This window comes from Vombatus ursinus, unplaced genomic scaffold (assembly GCF_900497805.2).
Source record: "Vombatus ursinus unplaced genomic scaffold, bare-nosed wombat genome assembly UNPS02014847.1, whole genome shotgun sequence".
In the NCBI taxonomy this organism is placed as follows: Eukaryota; Metazoa; Chordata; class Mammalia; order Diprotodontia; family Vombatidae; genus Vombatus; species Vombatus ursinus.
In genome coordinates this window covers 20528207-20554445 of record NW_020954625.1, presented here as the reverse complement: position 1 = coordinate 20554445, position 26239 = coordinate 20528207, and the positions used below count along the sequence as shown (strand labels likewise).

General features: G+C 39.6%; 1 protein-coding gene across 1 annotated transcript in view; it reads right to left on the bottom strand.

The window, feature by feature from the left end:
• PCDH15 (protocadherin related 15) overlaps positions 1-26239 on the bottom strand; it is a 1147277-nt gene that overhangs the window by 236270 nt on the left and 884768 nt on the right. Inside the window, exon 21 of the mRNA XM_027840684.1 lies at positions 954-1070. Within this exon, the coding sequence (XP_027696485.1) occupies positions 954-1070 (117 nt within the window). The remainder of the gene's footprint in view (positions 1-953; positions 1071-26239) is intronic.

Here is a 26239-nt window from a genome sequence, read left to right as displayed (position 1 = left end):
GTGTTATATGATGGCCAAGAAAATCAATGTGTTCTTGGGGTGCGATAAGTGAAGAATAGTGTTTGGGACTAGGAAGATAGTTTCAATGTACCATATCCAAGGAAGACAACATCTATAAAAGTGTAATTAGTTCTGGATGTGACAGTTTTGGAAGGGCATTAATAACCTGAGTACACCCAGAAGAGGGTAACCAGGCTGCTGAGTTTGTGCCATGTAAAGATGGGTTGAGAGAAATTATTATATTTAGGCTTAATAGGGATATGATAGGTATTTTCAAGTATTAGGAAGACTATGTAATGAAAGATTTTGTTTTTAAAAAAGAAAGATATATTAGGATTCCTCTTAGGCCCAGAAGATAATCCAAGGAGTAATGGGTAAAAGGTTCAAAGAAGTCAATTTAGGCATTAAGAAAACAAAAACAACTGCATAACAAGGAATACTCTCCAAAAGCATCTCAGGAGGAGCTGGCTTGCCACCTTCTGGAGATCTTTAAGCAAAAACTGGTTGAGCTCTGGTCAGGGATGATGGCGAGAAAATTCTTGTTCAGGGACCAATAGACCTTGATGGCCTCTTGGGTCTCCTTCTACTTTGAAAGTCTGTGATCCTGTCAATCAAATATACCATCCCTTTTAGAAATCCACAAACTGGAACCTGAAGGCAATGCAAATTCAGGTGGATTCTTCCTCCTTTTCACAGCTATTTATTCTGTGTCATGTCTTAAGGAGTACATTCTGAAACTTTCCAGTCCATAGGCAATAGGTAACTTGAATTGTCCTTAGAATAATAGTCTGACCCCCTGAGGCAATGCATGACGAAGATCATTATCATGCAAAATGTATCAGGTGGGAGAGTTCAAAACCTGTACTCAACACCTCGGTTATTTCATGGACATAGGAATGCTTATTTGAGTTCAATATTTGCTTTCTATAGTTGGGGATTTTAACTCAACTTACTGGAGGATCAGCATCTTCAGCAAAAACAGTAGTGATCAGCGTGCCCTTGACTGCATCTGGAGCAACCATCCCTTTGTAGAGGTGCTTCGAAAACACAGGAGGATAATCATTCATATCCTGTAGAACAAAATTTGTAGGTGAGTCCAACCAGGTTAGAGAGGCAGTGACTCCTTCAGTCTCTACCCATTCACTCCCTTTGGAGTATAGAACCCATTTTCACCGTCAGTCCCTCATACTCAATTCCATTATTCTCACATCAGTTTGGCACCCAAGAGGATGTGGCCAGATTCCCCATACAATTTTAATGTGTGAGATAGCAGCAGAAGGCAATTCAGCTTCTAAACACAGTCTGTCACCCAGGAAAATAAAGCATCCAGAAGCTTCTGGCAGAAACTTCCTAAGATGCTTCCAGTCACATGGCTTAAAAGTTCTAAGTCACTAAAGGACTTTGAACTTCTATTAAAAAAAGTGCTAAGCTAAGAGACAGATAATTAAAAACAACATCAGCAACACTGGGGAAAAAAAAAAAAAAGCTTCCTCCTCATCTATTTTGTTGAAATAGGAAATTATTTTATCCAGTAATCTGAAAGGTCATTGCTAGGACAACCCAAAAATGAGAGAAGTGTTCACTGATCAATAAATAAATCAACAGGCACTTAATAAACACTTACAAGATTTTAGGCACTGTGCTAAGCCCTGAAGATACCAAAAAATCGAGAAAGCTACCCTGCCCTTAAGGAACACACATTCTAATGGAAGATATACACACACACACACACACACATACATATATACATATACATAAATATAGATGCACATATACATATACATACATACATATGTATATGTACAGTATATATATGTGTTTGTGTGTGTATGTATATGTATACATAAGACACATGAGCATTTAACCCTTCAAATAACAAGTATTTATTAAATACTTCCTATGTGTCAGAACCTCTGCTAAGTGTTGGAATTCAAAGAGAAAGAGAAAATGATCCTTGACTAAGAACATTATATTATAATCAAGGAGACAGTATGTGCATTTAAAAATGTATATTCCAGATATGTATAGAATAGATAGATGGTAATCGTTGAGGGGAGGGTTTCCAAGGTGGGGGAAACTGTGACCTCTAGGATACATGTGGCTTATTAGGTCTTTGGGTGTGGCCTTTTGACTGAGAACAAGTTTTACAGAACAAATCCTTTTATTAAGGGAATTTGTTCTGTGAAGTTTGAATTCAATCAAAGAGCTGCACTTGAGAATCTAGAGCACTACATGTGGCCTTGAGGCTGAAGGTTCCCCACCCTTGGTTTAGGCAATTAAGGGAATTGAGAAAGGCCTTCTAGAGAGGGTAGTTTTGAGCTGAGTGTGGAAGAAAGCCAGAGATTCTAAGAGGAAGTGTTGATGAGGAAGAGCATTCCAGACATGAGGGACAACCACTGAAAACATGCAGACCTGGTTAATGGAGAGTCATGCAATTACTTGTTAGCTCTACTATAAAGGGCATTCTTATTCAGATATATGCATTAGACCATACTGTCTTTAAGGCCCCTTCCATGTTCCATGATTCTGGGATCTCATTTTACATGGATATAATGTGATGCAATTAGATCAGATTTTATTACCCCCCAATTGACATATCAGAAAAATGAGGCTTCAGGAAGCATGTAATACTAGTGTCAAAATCAGACCTAGAATCCCAGGCTCTTGATATCTAAACTATTACCCAACTACATAAACTCTCCACCGTTGTCTGACTCTTTGGTGTTAGTAATGAAAAACAGTCCTCAGATTATTAAACAATTAAAAGACTTGATTTATCCTCTAGCAGATTGCTTTTAATAATTATTCCCTATGCCCAATGTTAGAAGCCCATCAGAGGTCAAGGGCACTTTGACTCAAGGCTAATTTTTAATTGCTTATCAAGGCCTTTGGACTCACCTTTTTTCACTTGGAGTTATACCCATTATCCTACAGAGCCTTTGGTATTTGCTCTGATAAAACAATTTTATGGACGACGGAAAGTGAAGAAACACTAATTAAGTAGCTATAAACTCCTTTCCATGAAGGGGAAGTGCAATTATTGAACTGCTGTTAAACATAGTTCCCTTTTATGTTTACAGTGCACTGGACTTCTAAAAAAGAAAAGCTGAAGGAACTCACATATTCCTGTAAGGATGAATAAATCAGATAACACTATGGAAAAGTAAGAGGAATCTTTCTCCCTTGCCCCTTATAACTATTTTGACTAGAGGAAGTATGAGGTAGGAAATACAGAGATAATCTCAAAGCTAGGAAGATCTAAGCTTAAGTTGTGCTTCTTCCCCATATTATGTGATCCAGATACAGTCACTTAATCTTTCAGAGCCCCAGGTAACTCTCTGAGTTTCCCAACCATATTAATGCAAGGAAGAGATGGAATTGGCTGCCTTGAAGGCACAGATGGTCTTCAGGTAAAGCTTGGATGATGGCCCTTAATGTGGGTTGGATTTGATGGTCTTTGAAGTCTTTTCAAATTCTGAGATTCTGGATTATATGAAGCAGGAAATGTTAATGTCATCCTGAGCACAGTAACTCATGAGTATAAGCCCTCTCACCGCCTTCTACTGAATTCCAGAATCAGAGATGTTACAAGAGACTACAATGACCATCTAGTCCAGCCCACACCTAAAAAAGGAATCCAGTCTTTTGATCATAGCTAAAAATGTTCATCGAGCCTTTGCTAAATGACTTGCAAGTGAGGAGAAATGTACTCCCTTTCAAAGCAGCCCATTCCACTCCAGGGTAGTTGGAATATTTGGCAAACTTTCTCCTGATGTCAAGCTTAAATTTTCTTCTTTCCTGCTCCTATCCAGTCTAATCACTTTTCCATAGGACAGTCCTTCAAACACTCGAGCAAAGCTATCACGTCTTTCCTTTGCAGGCTAAAGATGTTCCATTCCTTCAACTAATATTGATATGTCCTGAACTCAAGGCCCTTCAGCAACCTTGTGACCACTGTCTTTGTAGATACTCTCAGTAGTTTATAAGTTGGGCTTTGTGAACTTAAAAAAAATATGAACGTTGACAATATATTTCCTTTGTCATCTTATGTGTTTGTTTTATGCACTTACAAACACTATTCTGAGAAGGGGTGCATAGCTTCACTTGATGACTGATAGGGTTCATGACATATAAAAAAGTGAAGAAGCCCTTCTCTTCCTCATCAATGTCCTTCTTAAACAATGGTGCCCCAAATTGAACACAATGCTTCCCGGTCTGACCCGGAAGCAGGCCAGTGAATTCCTAGGTCCTGGAAGCCACACCTCACTTTATATAGCTAAGATCAAACATCTAGACCCAGATTTAGGAGCCAAGAAGAAGAAGGAGAGGGCCTAACACGCACACACAAATAGCAAATTTGGCCTCATCTTTATCAAGTTGAGCCAATAAGCATTTATTAACTTATACCACACACACAAGGCACTGAGCTTTGGTGGAATGAAACCCACGGCTGTCATGTAATTCTGGATGAGTATGCTTTGTTTAAGTAGGAAAGGGGCAAATCAAATGGTGGGAGAGTATCAACACATCTGAGGCAGATATATTCATATACAGAAATATAGGGTCCATGGGGAGGGGTATCCCTACTGGAGTCCATATGAATGAATATTCATGGAGGGAAAAAGTGATGTTGTTATCAGGTTATGCTACACCTCCCCTACAAAGACAAATAAAAGAGAGGAGGATTGGGGGAAATAGGCCATCAACTCGGCATAAATCCTGAAATTGCAATGAGGTGGGTATCAGATACCTGCTGGAATTCTCTCTCCATTGAAAGCAGGGAAGCTTATAATGTCTTGTCTTAATGATGATTTCATCCTTCAAGAGGCAGAGCAAACATCAAGTAGGGGCTTTATTCCAATTCTGATTCTCACTGAGAGAAACTGTATACTGGGGTGAGAGATTATGGGGACTTTGTGGGGAAATCAATACTCCTTAGAGTTTGTGATCAAGGAGAGAAAGCCAGAAAAAGTCTGATAGGGACTTCGATAGAACAGATGGAGAGTATTCAAGATGCTAAAATTCTGCAAGAAGAAGAAGGCAGCCCAAGGTTATAATAAGAATGAAATTCTGAGGAAACAAAGGAACCTTGTCAGCTCACCATAATATTAATTGCAGGGGAATTTGAATTCTGAATAGCTCAGGTTTTCCCCATTTTCAAAATAATATTCTCTAAACAAAAAGAGAGAAACATATTTAGGGTCATCAACTTAGCTAGCAGAGTGGATCAATTGTTGCAAGCTTTTGGAAGGACAGAGATGAGAGTCTCGGGGGGGGCCGGGATGAATCCACTGCTATCACTGAAGGGAAAACCCACATTAAAATGATAGAAATCACATATCATTGAAACTTTGTCAGAAAAACTGCCGCACTTCCTGTCTGAGGGAGCGGGGGAGGTTTCTCTGGATTCAATTCTCAATTGAATGCACAATAGAGTTAAAAAAAAATAATTCCACCACACTGGTTAATTATTCACCAAGCTGAGATCATAAAAAGTGGGGACTCATTAAAGAACGGACTTTTGCCTCTTTATTTTCTGTACTTGACAAGATGAGTTAGTAATTCAGAACTGTTATTGTAGCCATATTTTTCTTTTATGACACACTGAGCCGGCGCTCCTTATGGGGTTGTGATCCTTGATTGGCCCTAAGATGTCCAGTGAGTTGGTCATTTTTCTTCTGGAATGTATCATTTCAGACAAGGGAAAGTGAAGAGACAGTATTAGTGCTGGGTGGAACCCACTGCTGGTTCTAGCTGCATCCCAGGAATATCTGAATGAAGTGCCCAGGAAAACAATTATTGTGTGTGTGTGTGTGTAAATGTTTTTCTTGAATGCAGTGAGTGATAGAGAAGCCGTTCTCCACACAGATGTTTTTCTATTTTTTTTCTTTTCTTCCAGAGGGTATTACTATCCAATCAGAAGAAACTTCAATTGATAAAATCACCACCATGTCTTCCCCATCTGATGAAATCATATTGTGGTCCTATGCAAGCCTACTTCCACATGCCTGACAAAAATAATCAAGCATATTTTATCAGGACTACCTATGTATATGCACTGAAGTTTCTTGTAGAAAGCCTGTTGTAGTTTCTAAAAAAAAAAAAGAAGAAGAAAAAGAAAAAGGAGCTGTGGGAGTGGAGCCAAGATGGCAGAATAAAAACTTCCAAACACCTCCAAATCTCTATAAAAAATGACTCCAAACAAATTCTAGAGCAGCAGAACCCACAAAAAGACAAAGTGAAACAAATTTCCAGTCCAAGACAACGTATAAGGTCAACAGGAAAGGTCTGTTGCACTGGGCTGGGAGAGGAGCACAGTTCAGCAGAGGCTGTGCAGGCAAAGACCAGGCCTCAGCAAACCTGGAGCAGGCCTCAGGGGAGTGAATCAAGGGGAGCTGTGGTGGTTTAAATACTTCTCGATCCATGAACACCAAAGACATATAATTTCAGAAGGTCAGTGGGAAAGGTCTATAAGACCTGGGTGAGAGAGAAGCATGGCCCAGTCCTGGCCCTAGCACAGCCCCAGGGAGGCAGCCACAGTGGCAGCAGCTGTGTCTAGAGCTCTCAGCCCACAGTCAGTGGGGGAATTAAGCAACTGATAAGAGGGGGATTGCAGGGATCTCTTTACTAGAGCTGAGACAGGAATCTCCTGCTTTGTCATGGCTTGGATCTGGGTCTCAGTCTTGGGTGGACATCCTGGTATGAGGAGGAGTGCCAGTGTGGTGGAGCTTGTGGCGGTGGTGGAGAGGGAATCCTCCTTACAGTTCCAAGGCAGAAGAGAGTGCTTGTGGTCACTCAAAGACCAGAGCACAGGCCAGGAAAGAGGTAAACACCTCCCCTTTGATCATACCACCTTGGAAGAATTGAAAATTTACAGATCCCTAGTAGTATCTATGAAAGCAGTTACAAAAACCCTTGAAGCTTGGGACAGTACACCCTCCACACTGGAAGTAGACCTCTACCTTAACAAAGAGTTAAAAAGTCAAGCAATTGACTGGGAACATGAGCAAACAGAGAGAAAAAAAAAAAACTCAGACTATAGAATCTTACTTTGGTGACAAAGAAGATTAAAATATACAACCAGAAGAAGACAACAGAGTCAAAGCTCCTACATACAAAGCCTTCAAGAAAAAAAAAAAATATGAATTGGTCCCAGGCCATGGAAGAGCTCAGAAAGAATTTTGAAAATCAAGTAAGATAACTGGAGGAAAAATTGGGAAGAGATATGAGAGTAATGCAAGAAAATAATGAAAAAAACTAGTTAACAGCTTGCTAAAGGAGACCAAAAAAATAATACTGAAGAAAATGACACCTTAAAAACCAGACCAGGCCAAATGGCAAAAGAGATATAAAAAGCCAATTAGAAAAAAATCCTTAAAAATTGGTGAAATGGAAAAGGAAGTCCAAAATCTCACTGAAGAAAATAATTCCTTAAAAATCAGAATGGAGCAAATGGAAGCTAATGACTTTATGAGAAATCAAGAAATTATAAAACCAAACCAAAAGAATGAAAAAAAATAGAAGACAATGTGAAATATATCATTGGAAAAACAACTGACCTGGAAAATAGATCCAGGCGAAAGAATTTAAAAATCATTTGACTACCTGAAAGCCATGATAAAAAAAAAAAGAGCCTAGACATTATCTTTCAAGAAATTATCAAGGAAAACTGCCCTGATATTTTCAAACCAGGAGGAAAATAGAAATTGAAAGAATCTACTGATCACCTCCTGAAAGAGATCCCCAAAGGTAAACTCTTAGGAATAGTGTAGCCAAAATTCCAGAGTTCCCAGATCAAGGAGAAAATATTGCAAGCAGTCAGAAAGAAACAATTCAAGTATTGTGGAAACACAATCAGTATAATACAAAATTTAATGACTTCTATATTAAAGGATCAGAGGGCTTAGAATATGATATTCTGGAGGTCAAAGGAGCTAGGATTAAAATCAAGAATCACCTACCCAGCAAAATTGAGTATAATCCTTCAAGAGAAAAATGGATATTAAATGAAATAGAGGACTTTCAAGCATTCCTGATGAAAAGACAAGAGATGAATAGAAAATCTGATATTCAAATACAAGACTCAAGAAAAGTTTGAAAAGGTAAACAGAAAAGAGAAATCATAAGGGGCCTATTAAAGTTGAACTATTTACATTCCTACATGTAAAAGATGGTGTTTGTAACTCATAAGACTTTTCTTAATGTTGGGGTAGTTGGAGGGAATATATAAAATATCTTACATAAAAGAAGATAAAGCTTTTAAAGTAGAGAGAGAGTGGGAGAAGGTAAGAAAGAATGAATGAATCTTACTCTCATTGGATTTGGTTTAAGGAAGGAATAACATACATGCTTAATTGGGTATGGAAATCTATCTTACCCTATAAAAATGGGGGAGGGAAGGGGATGAAAGGGGGGTGTATGATAGAAGGGAGGACAGATCAGGAAAGGGAGTAATCAGAAGCAAAAACTTTTTAAGAATGACAGGGTCAAAGGAGAGAATAGAATAAATGGGGAGCAGGATAGGATGGATGTTAATATACTTAATTTTTCACAACATGACTACTATGGAAGTGTTTTGCATGACTACCCATGTGTAACCTGTATCAAGTTGCTTGCCTTCTCAATGAGGTTGGGTGGAGAGGGAGGAAGGGAGAGAATTTGGAACTCAAAGTTTTAAAAATGAATGTTAAAAATTGTTTTTACATGCAACTGGGAAATGAGATATACAGGCAAAGGGGTACAGAAATCTATCCTGCCATATAGGAAAACAGAAGGGGAAGGGGATAAGAGAAGGGGAGTGATAGAAGGGAATGCAGATTGGGAGAAGGGGTATTCAGAATGCACAACATTTTGGGGTGTGGGGGAGGAGGGAGATAAGGAGAAAATTTGAAACTCAAAATCTTTTGGAAGTGAATGTTGAAAACTAAAAGTAAATAAATTAATTAATAAAAAATCATAGGTACCAAAAAATGAGCTTCAATTGGTTGGTTTTTAAATACTTAGTTTCAATAAATCTTAGGATTTCAGAGCTGGCCCAACCCTACATTTTCCGAGTTTGTGAGATTCAGGGAAGGTGAGTGAATTGCCCAATATTACATATCATGCAAAAGAGAAATTAAAACTCAAGTCAGAGAACTCTGATTATCAGACTTGAGATTGTATAAATATTCCATTACAATGCAAATGTTGTGATACGGGCAAAAAGCATGAAATACAGCCTCAGTTGAAGAAAGCAATAGAAACACCCACCCAGGATACTGATATTAGCCTAGTCGTGGAAACTGCAGTGTGTGAGGGAGTAGGAAGAAGGGGTGAAAAAAAAAGTAAATAGTCTAGCTCACAGAAGACTGAAGTAAAGCCATGTTAACTCTGCCCTGGTTAATGATCCTGGAAAGAAAAATGAACCAGAAGACATAGGCTTAATTTGTTTTCCAAAACAAACTCTAAGATAAACACTCACTCGCTCGTTTTGGAAAGTCGAGCCCAAACCTGACAGCTGATCTAAACCCTTCGTAGCCATTAGGTGAAGGGGAAAGCAACATCCTGCAATGTGGTAAAATTAAACAAACTGAAGCTTCGTGAGGAAATTAGACAGATATGCAGTAAAAAGTTAGTGTTGAAAAAATAATCTATTCTGGATATGAGAGGTCTCTAAAGAGGGAAAGATGCAATCCTTTTGTAATCTACCCTAAAAAGAGTAAATATGGTCATGTTCACTTTAATGAAAATCTTTCTTGGAGATACTATATTTTTTCATGCACTTAAAACAAAACACAACTGTTGATGATTTTTTTTACATTGCTTCATTTCTCAATGAATGTATCCCCCAACAGAACTCTCTCTGTAACACAGAAGTTGTCGAACACGCCCATGTCTGACAATATCTGCCTTATTTACCACTCTGCCAAGAGACGAGACTTTCCTTGAATTGTTAAACATCTAGTGCTCAAGCTGCAACCAAGGAGGGGTCACCTCCTCACTACACCTCTAAATATTGTGAAGGCCTCCCTAAACTGAACTGTACTGGTGAGATGAAGCATTGATGCCATGTAGTCTTAATGAGGCAGAGATGGCTGTGCAGAACAATGCCACTCTAAGCACCATGACACACAGGGCACAGGTTCTTTATGCTTAGTCTGAAGAGACAGTGGGGTCGATTGGAAAATACTGCAGACCACACCAACATAGACCTTGTGACTTCTTCTTCTTTTTGCTGGCCATCACTCATGGTAATTCAATCAAATTCAAATTCAACCTCTTCATGGCATGTGACCAAATTAGTAAACTCACGATGTTTTATGGCCTCCCACCTTCAGAGAAAAAGTATGGTTTCTCTCCTTTCCAAGGAGCTGAGACAGAAGGAAAGTGGCCAATTTATACACATCGCAAAAGATAATAAAATCCACAGAGGTCAGCAAATCAGTGAGTCAGTCCAAGCTGCCAGAAAGAAATATACTGCCAGCATGAAGCATATATACTAGAAGGTTAATGATAAAACCATATCTGTGGACACCCTGTCTCCAAAGCTTTTTAGTTGTGTGACTCTAGCTAACTGGCTTTTCTCTTTTTCTAACCCTCAGTTTTATAATCCATACAATGGGGAGCATAGTGTTATATACCTCTGTTGGGAGGATCAAATGAGGTTGCAAAAGGTATATCTTGCATGTTTTAAAAGCAGTATAAAAATAAGAGCTGTGATTAGTTTTATTTACCCCAGAAACTCCTATGTATTCTGTATTTACCTAGTTATGTACATGTTGCAGCTCCAATTAGGATGTAGACTCCTTGAGGGCAAGGACTCATTTTATCTCTTTAGTATCCCAGGTATCTAGTAAAGTGTATGGCACATGTTAAGTGCTCAGTAAATTCTCATTGGTTGACTAACCAACCGTAATAAGCCTAAAATAAACAAAACTATACAACCCCCCCCCAAGATGCAGCTGGGACACTAATGCACTGTTGTTGGAGTTGTGAACTGATTCAACCATTCTGGAGATCAGTTTAGAAATATATCCAGCAGACTATAAATCTGTGCATTGATCTAGCAATACCATTGTTAGGTCTGCATACCAAAGAGATCCAAAAAAGAGCAAAAAACATATTTGTACAAAAATATTAACAGAAGGTCTTTTGTGGTAGCTAAGAATTGAACACTGAAAGGATGTCCATCAATTGGGGAATGACTAAACAAGTTGTGATATATATTGTGATCAAATACTATTGTTCTATAAGAAACGACAAGCAGGAATATGTCAGAAAAGTCTAGAAAGACTAATATGAACTGATACAAAGTGAACTGAGCAGAACCAAGAGAACACTGTACACAGTAACAGCAATATTGAACAATGAATAACCGAATGATTTATCTGTTCTCAGTGCCACAATGATCCAAGACAATCCCAAAGGACTAATGATGAAAAATACAATCTGCCTCTGGTGGGGGGGAACTGATGTTGTCTGAATACAGACTGAAGCAAACTATTTTTCTCTTTCTTTGTTTCTTTATTTTAATCTTCTTGCACAAAACGATTAATACGGAAATGTACATGATTATACATGTATGACTTACATTGCTTACTGTCTTAGGGAGGAGGAAAAAGGAGGAACAGAATTTGGAACTCAAAAGTTGAAAAAAACAACAACAACAAATGTTAACATTTGTTTCCTGTAATTAGGAGAAAGCAAAACATTGAATAAAAAAATTAAAAACCTAAAAAATGCTTGAATGCAGTCAGATCTTTAACAAGTAAGAAAAGAAAGGGAAATAAATAGAACTCATAGATTGAGAGATGGAAAAGGACCTTACAGGCCTTCTAAATCAACCCCCATGTTTCACGGATGAGGAAACCAAGACAAAAGAAGATTCAGTGATTTGTCCAGTGTCAAATAGACAGTAAGGAGCAGAGCTGAGATTTGAACTCTGGCTTTAAACCCAGTGTTCTTTCCACTACCCTTAGGGGTGTGCTGGAGCCAGCTTGAGCTAGCTCTTGAGGGCCAATTGTTAAATTTTCCATGGAGCAGCTACTCCTCAGAAATCAGCAAAAGTTGCAAACCTTGACTTGATTTATTGTTTTGCTGATTGTCTAGACTTTCTAAAGTGGAGAAATATTAATTAATTCAGATTAAACTTAAAACTGTGTTTTGTATACATCCACCCAACTCCTGAGAGCTTATTGCTAAGTATTTACCAGTACAACATTGAATGCATAACACTACAGATAGTTGAAAAACTATAAAAACCAAAAAATGATGTGGTTATAATTAAATGTGTACACACATATATAAGTATTGACATATATGTATATACATAACCACACACACACACACATACACACACACACAAGTCAATGTGAGTGGTATTGAAACAGATGTACAGCCTAATCCTTTCACTTACACTTATCTGAGTAGCCATAGGAAAGTTACTAAACCTCTCTGTTTCTCAGTTTCCTCTTCAAAATGGGGATGATAATATGAGATTCCATCTCACAAGATTGTGAGAACAGAATGAGACAAGTTTGTCAAGGGCTATATTTAGTCATGCTACCTTACTCCATCCATGTTAGACTCTTACCAACTGGGTGAAGGTGGATAAGAAATTTAACCTCATTAAACATTATTCTCCTTTTAGTTTTTCTGAAGTGAGGAATATTACTCCTGTAGCATCTCCCTCCTTAGTTTTTTTGTGAGGTTCAGATGAAGTCATTGCAATCAAAGGCTCTGCCTTTCCCTTTACTTCAAGGTGCTTGGCCTTTTGGCTTGACCTTAAGATGCCACCTAAATGGCAGCCATTGCTGTGATCATTGAGCACCACTGTCATCACTACAGTGCTGCTCTGTCCTCCTGTTCCATTAGCAACGATCTAGGTTTTTCTCTCTGGCCAAATGCCCCCCTCTCCTTGCTCCTCTTCTCTATGCTTTTTTTCTTTTCCTGCACCATGAAAAAACATCTGTCCTATTTCCCCAACCCCTATTGCCTTTGAGGGCAGATAATATTTTTCCATTTTTGGCTTTTTATCCCCAGAGACTACTAGGAAGCCTAGCACAAAGTAGGAGCTTAATCAGTGTTTATTGAGTTGTTGGTTAAGTTTTGCCAAGTAACATTTGTACTCAAAGTAAGAAGGAGAACTTAGAAAGACATCAAAAGCTGCCATAAGGTATGCATTCAGAAGGGTTTGTTTTTAGATTGAGTCACCCAGAGACATTCAAAGGCCTAAGAATCCTCAGGTGTCCATACAAGCTCCCTGCCAAATGTCATTTCACATGGTGATAGATTCTAGTTGGAATATTCCCAGCAAAAATATTGTTTCTGTGTTTTCTTTTTCTCTTGGCACTTAAAACACACACACACACACACACACACACACACACACACTTTTTTTCTTCTATCATCCTTCATGGGGTTAAATAGTTCTTATTCTCGCTTGGATTTGGCCTTCTTCCTTCTTTCGAGGAAAAGTAAATTAAATTTCCAATACAGAATCCTAGAATAATAGAATTGGAGAGGTACTTCTGACGCCATGTGGCCAACCCCTTTTTGCCACTCTCTTTTTCCTCCAGATCCTTTTAGAATTGTGGGGAACAAAACTGACATGGTGAATTAATAAAGGACTGACCCACTGAGCATAGTCGAGGGGTTTCTCCTGGGCTTCTGAAGGTTAGATTTCTTTTAATATAAACAGGAAACAGCCTATTGGCTGTTCAAACAATGCTGCTTTATTGATTCACATTTGGCTTTCTGCTTCCTATGGCTCACACGCCTGCTAGCCATGTCGCAGTTTTCTCCTATGTTGCATTTGTGTTGTATTTCGCTCACCAGCGAATTGCAAAGTGGCAACATGAAAGCAGATGGAGTGGTGGACTTGGAGAAGAAGGACCTCCAAATTCTTGTTAGGCTTTGACCTCATACCTTAATCTCTATGTGCCTATGTAGTTATTCAGCCGTTCAGTCATGCCCAACTCTTCATGACTCCATTTGGGGTTTTCTTGACAAAGATGCTGGAATGGTTTGCTATTTCCTTCTCCAGATCATTTTATAGAAGAGGAAACTGAGACAAATACAGTTAAGTGATTTGTCCAGGCTCATACAGCTCTTAAGTGTCTGAGTCTGTATTTGAACTTAGATCTTCCTGACTCTAGACCAGTACTCTATGCACTATGCTACCTAGCTGTCCCTATGTGCTTTTCAGTTCAGTAGTTTTCATTCATGTCTGACTCTTCCTGACTCCTTTTGGGGTTTTCTTAGCAAAGATACTGGAACAGTTTGCCATTCCCTTCTTCAGCTTGCTTTAGAGATGAAGAAGCTGAGGCAAACAGGGTTAAATTATTTGCCCAAAGCCACACAGCTATAAACGTTTGAGGATAGATTTGAACTCAGAAAGATGAGTCTTCCTAACTCCAGGTTCAGCACTCTATCCACTGTGTCATCTAACTGCTGCCTTCAACAAGACTTTATCTACAAAATCCTACTAATCTACATTGGTGGGAGGACTTCGCTACACTGACAAATCACAGATGCTACTTGTAGCTATATGTCTTTATTTTTATCCAGATCTTAAATTTCAACTAAATCAATACAAATTAAACTAAGGATGAATAAGTCCTTCATCAATTTGAAAGGATCATAGGTGCTTTGGGGGTCAATGAATGAAACCAGATAACCCAGAAAATGTCTTGCATTTAGTTGAAGAGAATTAAACATGACCTACAGGGTCATGTGTAACACAGTAAGCCAGCTTGGAATTGTCTATTTCATCAACAAGTCAGTTTACTAGTAGTGAGCTACACCTTAATAGAACTTCATGAGGATTTCAAGACTAGAGAAAAAAGGTCCAGTGACCAGTAGGTGTGAATATTTTTTAAGTTTGAGTTTACTCCCCCCAGGGGCACTGTGTGGACAAGGGGAGAATGAACCCTTAGTGCTGGAATGGGTAGGTGTTTATATAACAATTGCTCTTAATATAATTGCTTAGTAGATACAATTTCTAGAAGCTAATTAAGAATGAGTGATAATCAACACCAGGCACACCAATTTCTCACTGGAGACTTACGAAGGAAAGTATTTTCATAATTCCCCTTAGAGTTACTCATAGAACCCTGAGAGAATACTAATAGCAGCTGTCTCCTGGAGACTTGCCCTGCCAATGGGATTGGGAGTTGGAGAAATATCTGCAAAGGGGATGCTATACTATATTATACCCTGGGGATATAATGAAGTAAACATGCAAAGATGTCCCTGCCTTCAAGGAGATTATAATATACTTAATGCATACAACATGGAAACAGAGAAGTAAGTATATATTAGCATGAGCATGGAAAGAAAGCATGCAAGTGGGACTATCATAAAAGGCATACTCAGAGAGATAGCACCTGAGCAGAGAGAGAGAAGATTCTCAGAGCTGGAGTTGGAGTTGGGACTTAAACAGAACATTGGAAAGAGCTAGGAGACATAGTAGATGGAATGATGGAAGTAGTAGTAGTAGACATAGTAGATGGAGTTAGGAAGACCTGAGTTCAAATCCTGCCTCAGACATTTATTTTCTGTTAGACTTTGAGCAAATCATTTAACATCTCAGCCTTAGTTCCTTCATCTGTAAAATGGGGGTAAAAGTAGCATCCAACTCATAGTGTTGCCATAAGATACCAAATGAAAAACACTTTGCAAACCCTAAAGAAATATATACGTATATACTATTCATTACTACTATTATTTTAGAATTATTAATATTTATGTAGGATCATAGTGACTCATGGAAGCATCTTCTTATGCATTAAGGTGTTGGGCTCTGCTATGGTAGTTCTATGGTACAGGTGCCAATGATGGCTTCTGGTAACATAGAGGGGGCATTACAAGGTTAATCTGAACTTATTCTGTGCAATTTGAAGAATTAGTTCTCTACTTCTTCTTCTAGGTGTTTCATAAGAATAAAGAACAAGAGGTCCTTGCTTTATTCATGGTCTTTGATGTTGGAAAAGTATGTGATAAACCAGCAAAGTAGTAAGATAGACACACTGCCCTGCTGCTTATGAAATATAAATGGATATCAGTTCTTTTTCTGGAGATGTGATATTCAAATATTTTACATGATAACTCATGTATAATCTATATCAGATAACTTACTGTCTCAGGGAGAGGGGAGGGGAGGGATGGATAGAATTTGGAACTTGAAATTTGAAAAAAAAATGTTAAAAATTGCCTTAACATGGTAATTGGGGAAAATAAAATACTATTTAAAAAAGAAATATAAATGAATTAAATGAATGAAGGACCTAGAGGAAAATCTCCAGCATACGAGGCATATCTTCCATGGAGAATCTATGGGAGGACATAGACACGAATCATCCAGGATGGGCAGGCCTGGTTGGACTGTGACTTGCACTGATGGAGTGAGGACTCACATTAATGATACCCACATTCTCCCTCATGTTAAGTTAACCATGAACAGACACTTTGCCCTTAAAATAATACTTAACTGCCTGTACTGGTCACTTGGTTTTGTTGCGATTGTCGGTTTAGGGCTGGAAGGGACCTTAAGAGATCATATAGTCCCTCACCCTTATCTAACAGATGATGAAACTGAGGCCCAGAGACATGAAGCAACTACCCATGGGTCAAAAGCTAACAAGTGCCTGATATAGGATTTGAACTCAGCTCTGTCCAGAATTCAAGCCCCTCTACCCTGGAGGCTTTTTGCAAATTGCCACAAAATGAAATATTGTGGCAGAAGCCAATGATTCACTTTAATTTTATTTCTTTCAGCTCATTGAAGCTTTTTTGTTTGTTTGTTTGTTTTGATATTTCTATATCCGATGACTGGCACAGTGCCTGGCAAATACAGGTACTGAGGAATGAATGCTTATTGAATTGGACTGAATTGAATTAACTATGGCAGTTGCTTTTTTTTCTTCCAAACATTACTCCAGTTTGCTCCAATCTCATCCCAATTTTCAATAATTGGTCTCATGGACTAGCTATTAAGTATTGGCTTTAAAAAATGACAAGAAGACCATGCATTTCCCAACTCTTTTATTCCCAAAGAAAATTTTTCTTGACAATCTCCCTGTAGGAGCTGGTCTCTCTCTGAATATAAATAGATTATCAATTATGTGATATACAAAGCAGTTTGTCAAAACTTCTAGTAAACAGAGGTTGTGGGCTCACATGGAAGGAATAATGAAACACCAACTCGTTTGTTTGACATTTCAAGCCTACAGTCTCCAGTCTATTCAGCATAGCATCATTATTTTTCCTTGCATACTCTGTGTTCTAGTGAGAATGCCCTTCTTGTAATACCCTAGACACACCATTGCATTTACCATCACCATGCTTTTCTTCCAAATGTCTTCCAGGCCTGTAATGGTCATCTTCCTCGCCTCTGCTTTATAGATTCCTTGGCTTCCATCAAGTCCCAGTCTATTTTGTGTCTCCTACTGAAGCCTCTCCTGATTCCTTCCCATTTGAGCATTTTCTTCCTCATCAAGACATCATGTATAGACTTATTATCATGTACCATCTGACCCTTCACTTCCCATTCTTATATCCTTCAAATGATTTTCACATGACATGAATTTAAGACCCTTCAACCTAGTGGTTGTTCATCAAAGGAGTTATGTAGCTTATCAATGCCTTTATAAAACACTGTGCCCCAGGGGGACAGAGCCAAGATGGTGGAGTAAAAGAGTGACTTGCTTGAGATCCCCCCCAAACCCCTCCAAATATCTGTAAAAATGGCTCTAAACATTTTAAATTCTAAAGCAGCAGAACCCACAAAAAGAGAGAGTGAAACAAATTTACAGCCCAAGGCAGCCTGGATGGTTGATCAGAAAGGTATATCGTGCCAGGCAGGGAGAGATGCACATTTTGGCATGGGCGCACAGGCAAAACAGGTCTCAGCAAACCTGAATCAACCCTCAGGGGACTGAATCACAGGCAGCTGTGGCAGTTTCGAGGTATCTCAACCCACAAATGCCTAAGACAACTTAGAAGGTCAGTGAGAAAAGTCTGTGACTGCAGTGAGAGAGAAGGGTGATCTTAGCCCCAGTCCCTGAGCTTGGCCCACAGATTGGGGGAGAATTGAGTGGCTAATCAGAGGGGGATTCCAGGGATCTTTTGCCGGTGTTGAGGCAGGATTCTCTTGCTTTGCCTATGCTTGGATATGAGTCACGGTTTCGGGTAGCGGTCCTGGGGAGAGGAGGAGTGCTAATGTGACGGAGCTTGTAATGGTGGTGGAGAGGGAATCTTCTTCACAATTCCAAGGCAGAAAAAGAGTGCTTGTGGTCACTCATACACCAGAGCACAGACCAGAAAAGGAGTAAACACCTAGCCCCTTATCATACCACCTTGGAAGAACTGAAAATTTACAGGTCGCTAGAAGTATCTCTGAAAACAGTTGCACAAAATCCCCAAAGCTTGAGACAGTATATTTTCCACACTGGAAGCAGACCTATACCTTAACAAAGAGTTTAAAACTCAAGTAATTGACTAGGACCATGAGCAAACAAAGGTGCAAAAAAAGTCAGACCAAGAATCTTTCTTTGGTAATGAAGAAGATCAAAATATACAACGAGAAGAAGACAACAAAGTCAAAACTCCTGCATCCAAAGCCTCCAAGAAAATATGAATCAGGGGTGCCATCTCCAGTCTTCTGATCTCTATCTTGCCACTGGACCCAGATGGCTCTGGAGGAGAAAGCAAGACTGGAGACCTTGCACAGCCCTCCCTCATTTAAATCCAATTCACTTGCAAGTCAAGACAGCATCTTCCTGATGTCATTGATCTTCTCAGAGAACAAAGGACAAACAACAACATCTGCAGTTCCCACTTCTCCCCCTACACCTGGTCACTACCATGTCCTCTACCGAGGTTGTGGGGAGACTCAGGTTGGCTGTCAAGGGGAGACTTACTGACTGGTTGGTGGTTATCAGACATATGGGGACACTCCTGTAGCCTCCTTGGAAAAGGCAGAAGCAGAGAAACTGGTTTCCAGCCAAGCTCCCAAGAGTCACCATGCCCTGGAAGAGCCCGACAAAGAGCTGGGGGCCCCCAGTCCCAAAGTCCTGTGGCAGTGGCACCATGGGGGGAGGAGGCTTCCCAGCCAGAAACACTCAGTCCAGGCAGCTTCCTAGAGATGACATTTCCCCAGGATTAAGTCAGTAGCTCTCCCTGCTGTGACCTCCCACTTCTACTGCTCATCAGTGGAGCTAGAACACTGAGCCTGGACCTCTGCTTATGCTTCCCCTCTAACCAGAAGGTCCTCCCCCACCGACCCTGATTATAGAGAGGGGACACGATGGACTACGGTTTGAAATAAGGGGCTGCTTTGCATATATCAGGGCAGGGGAGCTAGCCTGAAGCAATTGTTTACTTCCTGAAGGAACCTGACTCCTCTTTGCTTGGTTCTATTCTGCTCTTAGGGATCTAGCTTCTCAGTGGAGGAAAAAGACACTAGCATCATCACTGGACTAGAAAGACCAGTTCTGAGACAAAGCAGCATGGGGAAAGGGGGCATGGTGGGAGAACTAAGAGAAGACCCCGAGAGCTGCCTTTTCCCCAGAGTCTCTGCCAGCTACCTCCGACCAAGGTCCAAAGTCAGGGCCAGGGCTGAGAAAGAAAGAGAAGGATCAAGAGGCAGCCAAAATCCCTGGTTCTGACCTTCCATCTGTTGGAGGCAGAAAGGAGAGAGCCCCACGGTTATGAGGATGCAGCTGCAGCTGCCTTTGAAAAGAAATCTCAGAAGACCTAGAGCAACAGTAGATGGGGATGGCCTCTCCCACAACTGCTGGGATGGCCTGTCCTGACAGCCTGAAAGGAGTAGGGGAAGCAAAGGCAAGCCATTCTCAGCACCTGTCTAGAGCCTTCCTCTCCTTCCTGCCAAGGAGTCCTCCTCAGGGGACACCTGGGGAAGGAAAGGTCCAGAGGATGAGGTAGCCTTCCATTCCTCCTCGGCCCAAAGGACCACAGAGTCAGGGAGGGAGAAGCCTGGCCAAGAGGGTGTTGATGCTACCTCCACTATGTTATCTCCACTATGCTCCCCCAACTCTTAGACCTCCTCTGGCCACACATAAATGGAATTCGATATACAGTATTTGTGAAAAAAAAAGGAAATATTAATCAGTCCCAGGCCATGAAAGAGCACAAAAAGGAGTTTAAGAAAAAAGAAAGAGAAGTAAAGGAAAAACTGGGAAGAAAAATGAGTGTTGAAGAAAATCATGAAAAACAAGTCAACAGCTTGCTAAAGGAGACCCAAAAAAATATACTGAAGAAAATAACACCTTAAAAATAGCCTAACCCAAATGGCAAAAGAGGTCCAAAAAGTCAATGAGGAGAATGCCCTAAAAAGCAAAATTGGTCAAATGGAAAAGGAAGTCCAAAAGCTTACTGAAGAAAATACTTCCTTAAAAAATTAGAATGGAGCAATTGGAAGCTAGTGACTTTGTGAGAAATCAAGACGCTGTAAAACAAATCCAAAAGAATGAAAAAAAAATAGAAAACAATGTGAAATATCTCATTGGAAAAACAACTGACCTGGAAAATAGATTCAGGGGAGAGAATTTAAAAATTATTGGACTATCTGAAAGCCATGATCAAAAAAAGAGCCTAGACATCATCTTTCAAGAAATCATCAAGGGGGGGTGGAACCAAGATGGCAGAAGGAAAGCAGCAACCTGCTTGAGCTCTCCCCCAAACCCCTCCAAATACCTGTAAAAATGGCTCTAAACAAATTCTAAAGCAGCAGAACCCACAAAAAAACAGAGTAAAACAAATTTCCAGCCCAAGACAACCTGGACGGTTGATTGGAAAGGTATATCGTGACAGGCGGGGAGAGGAGCACAGTTGGGCATGAGTGCGCAGGCCACAGTGACCCTGGAGCAGGCCTCAGAGGGCTGAATCACTGGCAGCTATGGCAGTTTCCAGACTTCTTAACCCATGAATTCCAAAGACAACTTAGAAAGTCAGTGGGGGAAGGTGAGAGGGAATGAATGAATCCTATTCTAATAGGATTTGACTTAAGGAGGGAATAACATACATACTCAATTGGGTATGGAAATCTGTCTTACCCTACAGGAAAATGGGGAGGGGAAGGGGACAAGAGAGTAGGGTAATGATAGAGAGGAGGACAGATTGGGAAAAGGGGTAATCAGAAGCAAATGCTTCTGAGGAGGGACAGGGTCAAAAGAAAGAATAGAATAAGTGGAGGGGTGGGATAGGATTAAGGGAAATAGAGTTAGTTTTTCACAGCATGTCTACTATGGAAGTGTTTCATATAACTGCACATGTATAGCCTATATTGAGTTGCTTGCTTTCTCAATGAGGGTGGGTGGGGAGGGAGGAAGTGAGAAAATTTGGAACCCAAAGTTCTAAAAACAGGTTTTAAAAAAAATGTTTTCACATGCAACTGGGAAATAAGAAATACAGGAAATGGGGTCCAGAAATCTATCCTGCGCTTCAGGAAAATTGAAGGGGAAGGGGATAAGAGAAGGGTGGAAGAAATAGAAGGGAAGGCAGACTAGGGGAAGGGGTATTCAGAATGCATGCCATCTTGGGGTGGGGGGAGGGGAGAGATGGAGTGAAAATTTGGAACTCAAAATCTTGTGGAAGTAATTGTTGAAAACTAAAAATAAATAAATTTATTAATAAAAAAGAAATTATCAAGGGAAACTGCCCTGATATTTTAGAACCAGAGGGCAAAGTAGAAATTGAAAGAATCCACCGATCTCCTCCTGAAAGAGATCCCCAAAGGAAAACTCCTAGGAATAATGTAGCTAAATTCCAGAGTTTCCAGGTCAAGGAGAAAATATCACAAGCAGCCAGAAAGAAGCAATTCAAGTATTGTGGAAACACAATCAGGATAACACAAGATGTAGTAGCTTCTACATTAAGGGACTGCAGGTCATGAAATATAATATTCCAGAGGGCAAAGGAGATAGGATTACAAAAAAGAATCACCTACCCAGCAAAACAGTATACTTCTTCAGGGGGAAAAATAAGCATTCTTGATGAAAAGACCAGAGCTGAATAGAAAATTTGACTCTCAAATACAAGACTCAAGTGAAACATGAAGAGGTAAACAGGAAAGAGAAATCATAAGAATCTTATTAAGGTTGAACTCTTTACATTCCTGCATGGAAAGATGATATTTGTAATACTTTGTCAGTATTAGGGAAATTGAAATGAAAAATTATATGTATGTGTATAGATAGATAGATAGATAGATAGATAGATAGATAGATACAAAGAGTAGATAGATAGAGGGCTCTGGGTGAGATGAAGAGGTGATATTTGGAGAATAAAACTAAGGGATGAGAGGATTATACAGGGAGAAGGAGAAAGGAAGAGACTGAATGGAGTAAATTATCTCACATAAAATAGACAAGAAAAGGCTTTTACGGTGGAAGGGAAATGGAGGAAGGTAAGAGGGAATGAGAGAATCTTATTCTCATAGGATTTGGCTTAAGAAGGGAATAATATACATACTCAATTGGTATGGAAATCTATCTTAACCTACAGGAAAATAAGGGAAGGGGGAAGGGGACAAGAGAGCAGGGGGATGATAGAGGAGAGGGCAGATTGGTGGAGGGGGTAATCAGAAACAAACACATCTGAGGAGGGATAGGGTGAAAAGAAAGAATAGAATAAATGAAAGGAGGGATAGGATGAAGTGAAATATACTTAGTTTTTCTCAACATGAGTACTATGGAAGTGTTTCACATGACTACCCATGTATAACCTGTATCGAGTTGTTTGCCTTTTTAATGAGGGTGGGTGGGGAGGGATGAAGGGAGAAAATTAGGAACCCAAAGTTTTAAAAAGAAATGATAAAAAAATGTTTACACATGCAACTTGGAAATAAGAAATACAGGAAATGGGGTATAGAAATCTATCCTGTTCTACAGGAAAATAAAAGGGGAAGGGGATAAAAAAGTGGAGTAGAGATAAAAGGGAGGGCAGATTAGGGGAAAAGATAATCAGAATGCATACCATCTTGGGGTGGGGGGAGGGATGACATAAAGAGAAAATTTGGAACTCAAAATTTTGTCTAAGTGAATGTTGAAAACTAAAAATAAATAAATAAATAAATGAAAACAACATGGTGCCCCAAACTCAGCAGAATGGTCCTAATAGGGTCTGAGCTAGGTAGAACACAATGTGACTATCATTTTCTTATTCCTGGAAACTCTACCACTTGGCCTTTCCCAAGGCAGTCCAGAATATCATAAACTATTGGTTGTCATCTCATGTTGTTGACTCTTATTGGCTGTGCAATTCACTAAAATCTTGCCCCCCCTTTCCTATTTAGGATTCCACATATTGCATAAATGTAAGGGTCTTGAGAACAAGGACTTTCTGGTTAGTTGGTTTTCTTTTATATTCCCCATATCTCACACTGTGCCTCCTCAGGCATGTAGGGACTGATGAGATCTTTGCTGAATGGAATTAATACTCCCATTGTGGTCTGGTATTTAACGCTCTCTGCAGTCTGTCTACAACCTACCCGTCTATGCTTACTTCACATCGATGATTGTCAAACAAAATGTTTTCCAGTTAGACTGGCCTCCCGGCTGTTTCCTAAACTGACATTCTATCTCCTAACCTTCAGTAATTCACACAACCTGACTCTGAGATTGTTTTCGTATCTTGACCTTTTAAGGTCTTTACCTTCCTTCTAAGCTGAGTGCAACCATTACCTCTTCCAAGATACCCCGTTTGACTGTTACCTTCACCCATCTCTCCATCTTTAATTGCCATAGACATACTTATTTGGGGGCATATTCTATTCCCTGTTTCAAGCCAGGGAATTTTTTTATTCCATTTTGTCACAGAGTCCCCAGTGCCTAGTACAATGCCTTACAAAGAGTTGCACTTGATAAATACTTATTTTTTGAATTAAATATAATTAAATTGAAGAGAGGCCAGGGAACAGTGGTATGATGGAAGTCATATTGGCTTTGGTATCAGCAGACCTGGGTTCAAGTTCTTTGTGGGACAATCTCTTTATTGTCTTGGGCAAGTCACTTCACTAATAGGAGCCTTAGTTTCCTAATCTGTAAATGAGTGAGCGGGACTGAATGGCTTCTATGATCCATTGCAGTTCTAGTTTTATGATCATGTGATCCTGTGAATGATTTCCTATCCTAGTTTCCATATTTTAGATATTTGAAGGTATTAATTTATTTTCAAAGCACATTTCTGGAAAGTAAAGTTTCATTTTTCTATAAAACCCAGCAGTCAGTGTTTGGGATCATGAATTCACACAGCTTTGGGGTCCAGAGGGCATTTTGAAATTATCTAACTCAGAGGAAGGAGATTATATGAGTTGTCCAAGGTCACTCCCTGGCTGGGCCAAGATTGCAATCCAGACCTCCAACCTTCTAGTTCTGGGTTTATTCTCCTGTACCTGCTGAAACCATAAAGGTTATCAATGAACAAAATTTACTTTGCATCATAGTCGCTGGAGCCAGAAAGGGATCTTAGAGAAAGTCTAGATTTGACCCATCACTATCTTTATTACAGATGAGTAAACTGAGGCTCCAGGAGGCAAGATGACATGCCCCAAATTATACAGCATTGAGTAGATCTGGGATTGGATGCAGGTTCTTAGACTCCAAACACAGGGAGGTTCCCCACTCCAGAAACTAACTTACAACATACTTTATAGAGTGAGGTATCTTTATATCAATGTCTTAACATTTTCTATCTAAGTAGGTGGTATTTTGAGTAGCAGAAATAGAGCCATAAAGAAGGAAGCCTGCTCTTCTCTCATTGTCTATAAATTCTTCCCATCCTGCACTACAGGGTTTACAGACACATGATATATCTTCCCCTGGCATAGAAAAGCCTGCTTATGCAGAACTCACTCCATAGGGGATTTCCTTTATTGATTAATCCATCTCCAGAACCTAATTTGAGCAACCCCTAAATGTAGATAGAACTGCTCCTGAAGCCTCCACAATTTTGACTTCTGCATGTGCCAAAGACTAGATACATTCTCTAAAGGAGGTGTAGCACAAACCCATGATACCATGCAATCCACGGAGTCTCACCAGGATTGAGTGGGCACTCCTGACTTATCCTTGCTTTAGGAAAGGGGTAAAACATTCTGGGTGTTCTATAGACCAATGGGCAAATTCTATATTGCTCTGAAGAAAAACCTATGCTACCTGTATGGCGTCGTATTTGTTGTATTGTGTTTTGCTGTATTGAATTGAATTGCATTTCATTGTAGTGTGTCCTTCAGTATGTGTTTACCTTAATCTGTGATTTCCTTTATATAATGAACTTTCCCTGTAAAACTTCTACCAATAAAGATCAGCAAGTACCCTAGAATTGAAAATTTGAGAGATTCCCCTGGGAGCTCCAAGAGACTAAATTCTATCTTCTGGTTCACACAGCCAGTATGTGTCAGAGATAGGACTTGAATCCAGGTCGTCTAGGCTCTGAGACTGGATCACTTTCCACTATGGTGCTCTGGCTTCATGTATCATTAGACACTAATATACAGGTGCCTTGTGAATGAATACTTTCATCCTGCAGTGCCCTTTCATGGCTCCAATGAATCACTTAGTCTGTCACGACAAGGACTGATTCCAAATAACTGGAAATGTCATTGTAGAGACGAAGCAATAATGACTTAGTAAACTATTCTTCCTGGACTACTTTAACATGTCTCAGAACACAATTCCAATTCAAACTTTCCCATTAAAATTTCATGAAATTTCAGGAATGGAACTCCCCAGCATTCTAATAAATGAAGCTACTTCAGTTATGGGTTTCTTCAATTCATTCCATAAGCTTTATGGAAAAAAAATGTGTGTGTGTGTGTGTGTGTGTGTGTGTGTGTGTGTATACAGAGACATATATATATGTATATATGTATATATATGTGTATGTATGTATGTGTATATATATATATATATATATATATATATATATGCATTAAAAGATACTTAATTTTCCCCCACATGAACTTGAGATGGAGAATTTAGAGACAGGAAAGCTAGTCCACCTCCCTTCGCCCAGTCCTTTTTAAATAATCTTTAGATGGAATGAGTCCAAAGGCTCATTAAGGCAAAAGTCTTCCTTTTTCCATTCTTCTCCCTCATAAGTGCCCTCCATCTGCTCCACTGTTTTGTTGTTATTTGCTGTTTCCTTGACACAACGCCCCATCTCCTGCCTCATGCCTTTGCCTTGGTTATTCCTTGTGCCTAGACATGTTTTCCCTCCTCAATGTGACCACTTTGACTCT